Source organism: Scyliorhinus torazame, chromosome 20, assembly GCF_047496885.1.
Source record: "Scyliorhinus torazame isolate Kashiwa2021f chromosome 20, sScyTor2.1, whole genome shotgun sequence".
NCBI lineage: Eukaryota > Metazoa > Chordata > Chondrichthyes > Carcharhiniformes > Scyliorhinidae > Scyliorhinus > Scyliorhinus torazame.
In genome coordinates, this window is record NC_092726.1 from 8,434,556 (window position 1) to 8,445,113 (window position 10,558).

The following is a 10,558-nucleotide window of genomic DNA, read 5'->3' on the forward strand; positions in this document are numbered from 1 at the left end:
GCTCGTTATATTTGCTCTCTTTTGGGTCACAAGCTCAGTGTTTTTATTCTGTTCAGAGTTCTGTTTATTAGATGTAGGTTTAGTGGTTTATCTTCGGTCCGGGCCCAAATCTCTCACGCCCATCAAGGGTGGTCAAGGTGTTGTTGGTTTTCATGGCCCAGATCGGGAGGAGGGGGGGTTAGGGTGATTAAGGTGCTTCCTTGGTCTCCCATGTTCATGAGGTGTCCTCGTGTATCGACTCTTCTGTTGTGGAGACGTCTCCCCACAATTTGGTGGAGGGGGGCAGGTTATTCGGCGATGGTGATTTCAGACCATGCCCCACATTTTCTGGGATTTGACACTGGGGTCAGGTCTCTCCCAAGCGTCCGCCATGGGGATTGATTACGCCATTATTAGCGGGCAAAAGATTCTGTGAACGCAGGACCACTGCCATTGGGGAAATGTATGAAAGTCAATAATTTCCCGTGTGGTGGTTTTCAAAGGGAGGGGGGAGATAATTGCCTACAAAGTATAATATCATACAATTTACAGTGCAGGAGACCATTCGGCCCATCAAGTCTGTTCCAGCCCTTGGAAAGAGCACCCTACCTCAGCACACCCCCCACTCTATCCCCGTAACCCCACCCAACCCAACCTTTTTGGACACTAAGGGCAATTTAGCATGACCAATCCACCTAACCTGCATGTTGTTGGATTGTGGGAGGAAACCCACGCAGACACGGGGAGAACGTGCAGACTCCGCGCAGACACTGACTCAAGCCGGGAATCGAACCCGGGACACAGGAGCCGTGAAGCAACTGTGCTAACCACTGTGCTACCGTGCCCCCTGACACAGGTACCCCCAGTACACAGGTGAAAGACTGCAAGGGTGGAGCGGCAAACTGCACACGGCAGAGGCTGGTGGACTCCATTCATGATGTGGACAATCAGTACTCACTCGCCCCAAGCCCGGAGGTGCTGGCAAGCAGGAAAAAGCTGCTGACACAATTTGAATTATCGGTGGATCAGGCAGTGGTCCAGATGCAACGTTCGAGGGGAGTACTTTACGAAGACGGGCAAAAGGCCAGTCGTCTATTTAGCTCACCAGATGAGGCGGCAGGCAGCCTCACGGGAGATTGCGCCAGGTATGGGACTCGAATGGCAGCCTGTTTTCCTCCCCACCTCAGGTCAATGCCGCTTTTGAAACATTTTATCAGGATCTCTGTAGATCGGAGCCCCTGGCGGAGAGTTCAGCTGTGACGGATTGTTCAGTTGGGATATCCATCCCAGTGGTGGAGAGGGAGAGGCGGGAAGGGTTGGAATCCCCATTGGGCCCGGAGGAAATGAGTGTTTGGCAGAACTTGCCACTGGCGGATCGGGGGGGGGGGGGGGGGTTATTTTCGAGATGGAGGCTGTTTCTTGCCTTCTTTCGGAAACGGTAAACGGCAGCTGGCGGAGGAGGTTGGGGTTGCTGTTTTTACTTTATTGTGGGGGGGTGCTCATGTCTATCAGTCGATTGGGATGGGACAGGGAGGGCTTTTGTAGTCGGTCTGAGGTTATGGGTGAAAGTGACAAGTGTTTTGTGAGCAACTTAAAAATGCCTTGAAACCAAAAAAAAATATTTATTTAATTGCACCGTCTGCCAATTATAAACACCCAGACCCTCCAGAACCAAATTCTTTTAATGTGACCATTACAGTCAGCACACACACTAACCCCAGGTTTTTAAACTTGTCCCAATATTCAGGAGCTAAACCCTCCAATAGTCACATGCACAAAGTGACTGATGCTTTGCCCACACTGTAAACGCGCCTGTGACGTGCTTTGGCCCAGGACCCAATGGGACTTCCTGGCTTCAAATGAACTCTCCACAATGCTCCGCAATCAATTCATTTGAATGTCATCTGCCCAAGGCAACATTGAAATTGTTTCCTGCATTACATTTTCAGCTGACTCACTGTGACAACATCACCGTGCATAGGATAATTCAGGTCAATATCCCATCTCCTTCCGCAGCGCAAAAAGGTTTTCTAATCGGGAGAAGTGTGTCTACGGCCAAAGCCAGCGTTGGTTTTCCATTGCCGCCAGTCAGGATTCCCGCACCCACTTTAGGCTTGACAGCACGGGTCAGCCAGCCCCTCAGGCTCTGACCGCTCGCTGCACTCATCGCTGGTGACACAAATACACTCGACAAGGAGGAACTCTCACCGGCCTTGTGCCGACTCCGAGATACGTGCGGGGCGCGAAACAGTCCGCGATGACAACCGGCCCCCTCCCATAGCGGCAATCGGGATCTCAGGCGCTGTGGGGGCAACTGTACAGGGCACCACCATGGATAGGGTGTACCCTGTTTTGTTCTATCATTGAACCTGCTCAGGAAATTCATAGGAGAGATTGAGGAGGAGGAGGTGTCAGGGCTTGTAGCCAAACACCTGGCCAAAAAGGGAGATGGTCGGGGGGGGGGGACATATTCGGATTGCAAGGTGGGCAGTCCTGATCACATGTTGTAGCAGAAGGGGCCAAAATCCTGGAATTAGTTTTTTTGAAAGATATTGTCACAAGTAGGCTTACATTAACACTGCAATGAAGTAACTGTGAAAAGCCCCTAGTCACCACATTCCGGCGCCTGTTCGGGTACACAAAGGGAGAATTCAGAATGTCCAATTCACCTAACAAGCACGTCTTTCGGGACTTGTGGGGGGAAACCGGAGCACCCGGAGGAAACCCACGCAGACACGGGGAGAACGTGCAGACTCCGCACAGACAGTGACCCAAGCCGGGAATCGAACCTGGGACCCTGGAGCTGTGAAGCAACTGTGCTAACCACTGTGCTACCGTGCTGCCTGTCATTTATGAAGCCATCCGATTTTGAAAGGGAAAGGAACTCTCGAGCGTCTCCAGACTGACAGATTAGGAATTCAACACTGCAAATTGGAGAACGAGTGGGTCACACAACCCCTCAACACAGTCGCAGTTCAGTCAGATCATCCATCTTTCACCTCGCATCACTTCCCCCAATCAACTCCCATCCCTCGACTTCCTGATTGTCCTGAAAAATCTACCAACCCCTGTCATCCACACGCTCCGTGAGGGAGAATGGCAAACATTCCCAACTCACGGAGTGAAGACATTTCTCAAGATCTGCATCCGGACCGGCCAGCCACTTGTCCTGAAATGAAGTTCTGGTTTTCCCCTGTCGGGGGGACACGCTGACGGAATCTCCGCGTCAATACCTGCAGAAATCCTCCAGGTCTGAATGAAATCACCTCTCATTTTTATCATCTCCAGACCATATAGATCCAACTTATTTGGCCTCTCCTCAAAAGGACAGTCCTCTCATACCAGGAAACTCTGAATTTGCGACAGAACCGACCACATTTGTACCAACAACATACAGGTGCTGACCAAGCTGCATCACTAAACCCTCCAGTCAGCTTAGCACAAGGCACAGCATCAACGCTGTCCCACTCCCCAGCAAACTGGGGCAGGAATAGGTTCCCCCGTCTATGATGCAAGTCTCCTACAAGACAATCAGGCTCGTGACGAATGGTTATCATGTGTTTGACTGCAGTGGTCATGTTTGATTTTGCTTCTGCAGAGCTTCTCGGAGCCAGAAGGCGAAACTGACCAAAGGAACCTGGTTTTCAGTCTGGGCTAATGGCCTGCGATTTGATTGGGAAAAGTCCCCGGGGAATTGATGTGCTTCCAGCCCGCAGAGATCATTTGTCTTTCAGCTCGGGAGATGACGCCATTGCTGGCTGGAACCAAGGGAGGCAGAGAGATATCAGAGAAGGCTTTGGAGCATTAAGAGTCTCTGAACTCTCACAGTAAGATTGCTATAAAAGCAGTAATAATATTTAAAGCAGAGCAGTCTTGTCTGGGGACAGGGAAGAAGCTGAAACACGCCAGGTGAACCAGCTGTTTGAAGATGTTCAGCCAGAGTCTGAAGGGGTTCTATCAAGAGCCAGATCTGTTTCATATGGCAAATGTCACTCTATGCCCTTCTGATTTTATGATAGATTGAGAGGTGTATGTTTCCTTTCTTCTTGCTTATTGGGGAATTGAGTTGCCATGTTTGAGGGGTAATTGTAAGCTGTGTTTTTCAGGTGTGAAGTTACAACGTTTAATATTGTTTTCACAGTAAAGTTTTCTTTTAAAATAGACTAAATCCCTATTCCTTCGTGCGATCGCTCCTGGAGTGAATCTTTCTTTTCGCACAGTTGCACAAAATAAACTAAAATATTGAGGTTTCACTTCAGTATCCCAGCCACTCTTGGGGTCTGGTCTGGGAGCGTAATAGGCTGGAATGAACCAAATCATTAAACTGCGGACATCAATGGGTAGCTCTGTCAGTTCAAACAGACGCAAGTGAACCAAGTCAGGCCACCACCTATCACATGGAGAGTCTGGCCGTGTGCTCGTGGTAGTCTTACTCACTGCCGTATACCTCAATGGTAGCTGTGAATTCCTGCCACGAATCCTCCTCGAATGGCCGCTCCACAGTCTCCTGGCAAATTGCTGGAGAAGATCCAGGCAGCAGTGGACATTAAACGGAGGTGACACGTGCTCAGTCCTCAGCCTCATACACCAGGAAGCACCCAGATCCGACAGGCACGGAGCGTCCAGTCAGGGTGGCAGAGAGAGAGAGAAGGTATGTCGAACCTCAGGTTGAGGAACTGCGTCAGAAGTCAAGCCTCCCAGTGTGGGAGAGGCTGGGTGGAAAAGTCGGGGACTTGGGAGCCACAAGGTGAGTCGGGATTCAGGGCATGAATAAATGAGGATCAGAGATCAAGTGAGCAGTTAAACATTCTTCTTTTAGGGTGTGCACCCAAGAAGCATTTAAAGTTTGAAGTGATGTTCAAGGCTGATCTGGTGTTTGGGGATACTAGCCTCGCCTGTAACCAATCATGAAAACATGAAAATATTTTATCTGAAATGACATTGACAATTGATAAGCACGTGAGAGAGATACAGGCAATGCAAGGTCAAATACCATGCCGCACCCATGTCAACATTATTGGTCAGATATCTCTCAACAGCAGCGAGACAACTTTGTCGCTGCTCCCAAAGTTAGCAACATCGCCTGCCCTGGGTGATCATCGCAAGTCAAACCCGCTGTCTCGTGTGTGTGACAGATACAGAAAAGATAAATGACTGGCTCAGCAGAAGTGAAAGGGTCTGCCTTGTCCGCCTTGCAGTACGACCCAATAATAAGGGGGGGGGGGGGGGGGAGGAGACAGTCCGAGAATCCCAACAGCGCATGAGGCATTCAGCCCACCCTTCCTCGGCCCACGCCTCGACCCTTTCCCCGCAACCCAACCTAACCTTTTGGGCACACTCAGGGAAAACTTAGCATGGCCTACCCACCTAACCTGCACATCGTTGGGCTGCGGGAGGAAGCCGGGGCAGCCGGAGGAAACCCACGCAGACACGGGGAGAACGTGCACGGTCCCACCCGAGGTTGGAATCGAACCCGGGGCGCTGTGAAGCAGCAGTGCTAACCACTGTGCCACCATTGGGCAGCACAAGTGGCTAGCACTGTGGCTTCACAGCGCCCGGGTCCCGGGTTCGATTCCCGGCTGGGTCACTGTCTGTGCAGAGTCTGCACATTCTCCCCGTGTCTGCGTGGGTTTCCTCCGGATGCTCCGGTTTCCTCCCACAAGTCCTGAAAGACGTGCTTGTTGGGTGAATTGGACATTCTGAATTCTCCCTCTGTGTACCCGAACAGGCGGAGTGTGGCGACTAGGGGCTTTTCACAGTTACTTCATTGCAGTGTTAATGTACGCCTACTTGTGACAATAATGAAGATTATTTTGGGGGCCGTTGAAGTACAGCCACTGATATCGAACATTTAGTTGGACAAAACGTGCAAAGAAATGAAATGAAATGAAAATCGCTTATTGTCACAAGTAGGCTTCAAATGAAGTTACTGTGAAAAGCCCCTAGTCGCCACATTCCGGCACCTGTTCGGGGAGGCTGGTACGGGAATCGAACAGTGCTGCTGGCCTGCCTTGGTCTGCTTTCAAAGCCAGCGATTTAGCCCGGTGCTAAACAGCCCCTATAGGGTGGAAGTGAGGGCTTAAGTGGGTCGGTGCAGACTCGATGGGCTGAATGGCCTCCTTCTGCACTCGATGTTCTATGCTCTATGTTCATTCCGACAAATGGTAAATTCCACCGTTCTGCCAAATGGTACATTGCGCTTCCTCCACCCCGTGTGGAGGGACGTCACTCCAACTCTCAGCCACACAGCAAGACCGCACCATCATGGATTAATCAAACGTTATTAATCAAACGTTTATACTTCCTCCATTCCCATCGCCCCACCATTGGTGGCTGGGCCCAGCCTCCTGGGCTCCCAAGCTCTGAATCCGGACCCTCTGTCTGCCTCACTCGCTCTTTCAGACCCTCTCCTTGCTCCAGCTTTCTGCCAGCTGCCCTGCTTGCCAGGTCCAACAGTGCACCAAGCCAGCGCGAGCACACGTTGCTGAAGTCTCTTACCGGCATTGGGAAGAAAGTCGTCGAGTGCTTCTCGTCCTCGTACTTGTCAGAAGAAGCAGTCGACTCCATTTTGCCCTTGGATGTCGTGTTCCTGCCGATTCCCATGGGTTCAGGAGGAGGGGGGGGGCCCTGAAGGATTCGGGACCACGGCTTCTGTGCGCTGGCTCTTTCTCACACACCACTCACACTGAATCAGTGTGGCATACTGCTCAGAGAGGCAGGGCCATCATAATCGGCACCTTCCCACGGATGGGTCTGTATGTGTGTGACCTCCTGCACAAAAACATAAACCTACAGCAAACCGGCCCACGATGGAGGCAGTGAGATCTTCAGCCTGTGGATAGAGTGAGTATCCCACTTCCCAACACAGTCACATCAGCAGGAAAAGCAACCTCAACTCATGTTGGATAAGAGACTTTCCGTTTCACCGCCGCGGGTGGATAATGACGCTTTATTCAGTAGAAGAAAAAGAATCACTTTTCTTCAAATAGATCCGGGCTTTAAAAGCCAATCGCATTCCAGAATATTTGTCAAAGGTGGAAGCCGTGAGCAGAGAGAGGTTAGCAATCTCTGCACTCTCCACGCTGAGGCTCTGCACACAGGGAGAAGATGGAGGGTGTCTGAGAAACAGAGGCTCACAGAGAGAGACAGAGGCAGGGAGAGACAGGGAGAAACAGGGGCTCACAGAGAGGGAGAGACAGGGGCTCACAGAGAGAGACAGGGGGAGACAGGGGCTCACAGAGAGAGAGACAGGGGCTCACAGAGAGAGACAGGGAGAGACAGGGGCTCACAGAGAGGGAGAGACAGGGGGAGACAGGGGCTCACAGAGAGGGAGACACAGGGGGAGACAGGGGCTCACAGAGAGAGACAGGGGCTCACAGAGAGGGAGAGACAGGGGGAGACAGGGGCTCACAGAGAGAGACAGGGGGAGACAGGGGCTCACAGAGAGAGACAGGGGGAGACAGGGGCACACAGAGAGGGAGAGACAGGGGGAGACAGGGAGAGACAGGGGCTCACAGAGAGGGAGAGACAGGGGGAGACAGGGGCTCACAGAGAGAGACAGGGGGAGACAGGGGCTCACAGAGAGAGAGAGACAGGGAGAGACAGGGGCTCACAGAGAGAGAGACAGGGGGAGACAGGGGCTCACAGAGAGAGACAGGGGAGACAGGGGCTCACAGAGAGAGACAGGGGGAGACAGGGGCTCACAGAGAGAGAGACAGGGGGAGACAGGGGCTCACAGAGAGAGACAGGGGGAGACAGGGGCTCACAGAGAGAGAGAGAGACAGGGGCTCACAGAGAGGGAGAGACAGGGGGAGACAGGGGCTCACAGAGAGAGACAGGGGCTCACAGAGAGAGACAGGGGGAGACAGGGGCTCACAGAGAGAGACAGGGGGAGACAGGGGCTCACAGAGAGAGAGAGAGAGACAGGGAGAGACAGGGGCTCACAGAGAGAGACAGGGGCTCACAGAGAGAGAGAGAGAGACAGGGGGAGACAGGGGCTCACAGAGAGAGACAGGGGGAGACAGGGGGAGACAGGGGCTCACAGAGAGAGAGAGAGAGACAGGGAGAGACAGGGGCTCACAGAGAGAGACAGGGGCTCACAGAGAGAGAGAGAGAGAGACAGGGGGAGATAGGGGCTCACAGAGAGAGACAGGGGGAGACAGGGGCTCACAGAGAGAGACAGGGGGAGACAGGGGCTCACAGAGAGAGACAGGGGGAGACAGGGGCTCACAGAGAGAGACAGGGGGAGACAGGGGCTCACAGAGAGAGACAGGGAGAGACAGGGGCTCACAGAGAGAGACAGGGGAGACAGGGGCTCACAGAGAGAGAGACAGGGGCTCACAGAGAGGGAGAGACAGGGGCTCACAGAGAGAGACAAGGGGAGACAGGGGCTCACAGAGAGAGACAAGGGGAGACAGGGGCTCACAGAGAGAGGCAGGGGAGACAGGGGCTCACAGAGAGAGACAGGGAGAGACAGGGGCTCACAGAGAGAGACAGGGAGAGACAGGGGCTCACAGAGAGAGACAGGGGCTCACAGAGAGAGACAAGGGAAGACAGGGGCTCACAGAGGGAGACAGGGGCTCAGAGAGAGAGAGACAGGGGCTCACAGAGAGAGAGACAGGGGCTCACAGAGAGAGAGAGACAGAAAGAGACAGGGGCTCACAGAGAGGGAGAGAGAGAGACAGGGGGAGACAGGGGTTCAGAGAGAGAGAGAGACAGAGAGAGACAGGGGCTCGCGGCAGGCGGGGGAAGAGGCAGGGGGGGGAAGAGGCAGGGGGGGGAAGAGGCAGGGGGGGGAAGAGGCAGGGGGGGGAAGAGGCAGGGGGGGGAAGAGGCAGGGGGGGGAAGAGGCAGGGGGGGGAAGAGGCAGGGGGGGGAAGAGGCAGGGGGGGGAAGAGGCAGGGGGGGGAAGAGGCAGGGGGGGGAAGAGGCAGGGGGGGGAAGAGGCAGGGGGGGGAAGAGGCAGGGGGGGGAAGAGGCAGGGGGGGGAAGAGGCAGGGGGGGGGAAGAGGCAGGGGGGGGAAGAGGCAGGGGGGGGAAGAGGCAGGGGGGGGAAGAGGCAGGGGGGGGAAGAGGCAGGGGGGGGAAGAGGCAGGGGGGGGAAGAGGCAGGGGGGGGAAGAGGCAGGGGGGGGAAGAGGCAGGGGGGGGAAGAGGCAGGGGGGGGAAGAGGCAGGGGGGGGAAGAGGCAGGGGGGGGAAGAGGCAGGGGGGGGAAGAGGCAGGGGGGGGAAGAGGCAGGGGGGGGAAGAGGCAGGGGGGGAAGAGGCAGGGGGGGGAAGAGGCAGGGGGGGGAAGAGGCGGGGGGGGGAAGAGGCAGGGGGGGGAAGAGGCAGGGGGGGGGGAAGAGGCAGGGGGGGGGGAAGAGGCAGGGGGGGGGGAAGAGGCAGGGGGGGGGAAGAGGCAGGGGGGGGGAAGAGGCAGGGGGGGGGAAGAGGCAGGGGGGGGAAGAGGCAGGGGGGGGAAGAGGCAGGGGGGGAAGAGGCAGGGGGGGAAGAGGCAGGGGGGGGAAGAGGCAGGGGGGGGAAGAGGCAGGGGGGGGAAGAGGCAGGGGGGGGAAGAGGCAGGGGGGGGAAGAGGCAGGGGGGGGAAGAGGCAGGGGGGGGAAGAGGCAGGGGGGGGAAGAGGCAGGGGGGGGAAGAGGCAGGGGGGGGAAGAGGCAGGGGGGGGAAGAGGCAGGGGGGGAAGAGGCAGGGGGGGAAGAGGCAGGGGGGGAAGAGGCAGGGGGGGAAGAGGCAGGGGGGGAAGAGGCAGGGGGGGAAGAGGCAGGGGGGGAAGAGGCAGGGGGGGAAGAGGCAGGGGGGGAAGAGGCAGGGGGGGGAAGAGGCAGGGGGGGGAAGAGGCAGGGGGGGGAAGAGGCAGGGGGGGGAAGAGGCAGGGGGGGGAAAGAGGCAGGGGGGGGAAAGAGGCAGGGGGGGGAAAGAGGCAGGGGGGGGAAAGAGGCAGGGGGGGGAAAGAGGCAGGGGGGGGAAAGAGGCAGGGGGGGGAAAGAGGCAGGGGGGGGAAGAGGCAGGGGGGGAAGAGGCAGGGGGGGGAAGAGGCAGGGGGGGGAAGAGGCAGGGGGGGGAAAGAGGCAGGGGGGGGAAAGAGGCAGGGGGGGAAAGAGGCAGGGGGGGGAAAGAGGCAGGGGGGGGAAAGAGGCAGGGGGGGGAAGAGGCTCGCTCGCTCTCTGTCGCTCGCTCGCTCTCTGTCGCTCGCTCTCTGTCGCTCGCTCGCTCTCTGTCGCTCGCTCGCTCTCTGTCGCTCGCTCGCTCTCTGTCGCTCGCTCGCTCTCTGTCGCTCGCTCGCTCTCTGTCGCTCGCTCGCTCTCTGTCGCTCGCTCGCTCTCTGTCGCTCGCTCGCTCTGTCGCTCGCTCGCTCTCTGTCGCTCGCGCGCTCTCTGTCGCTCGCGCGCTCTCTGTCGCTCGCTCGCTCTCTGTCGCTCGCGCGCTCTCTGTCGCTCGCGCGCTCTCTGTCGCTCGCGCGCTTTCTCTGTCGCTCGCGCTTTCTCTGTCGCTCGCGCTCTCTCTCTGTCGCTCGCGCTCTCTCTCTGTCGCTCGCGCTCTCTTCTGTCGCTCGCGCTCTCTTCTGTCGCTCGCGCTC

At 56.4% G+C, this 10,558-nt stretch overlaps 1 protein-coding gene across 1 annotated transcript in view; it reads right to left on the reverse strand.

Moving 5' to 3' along the window:
- The window catches only part of LOC140397071 (solute carrier family 23 member 2-like), a 69,307-nt gene extending 62,033 nt beyond the window's left edge, over window positions 1–7,274 (reverse strand). The window contains 1 exon segment of the mRNA XM_072486104.1: window positions 6,478–7,274. Coding sequence (XP_072342205.1) covers window positions 6,478–6,582 — 105 coding nt within the window. The 5' untranslated portion in view covers window positions 6,583–7,274.
- Window positions 7,275–10,558: the final 3,284 nt, after the last annotated feature.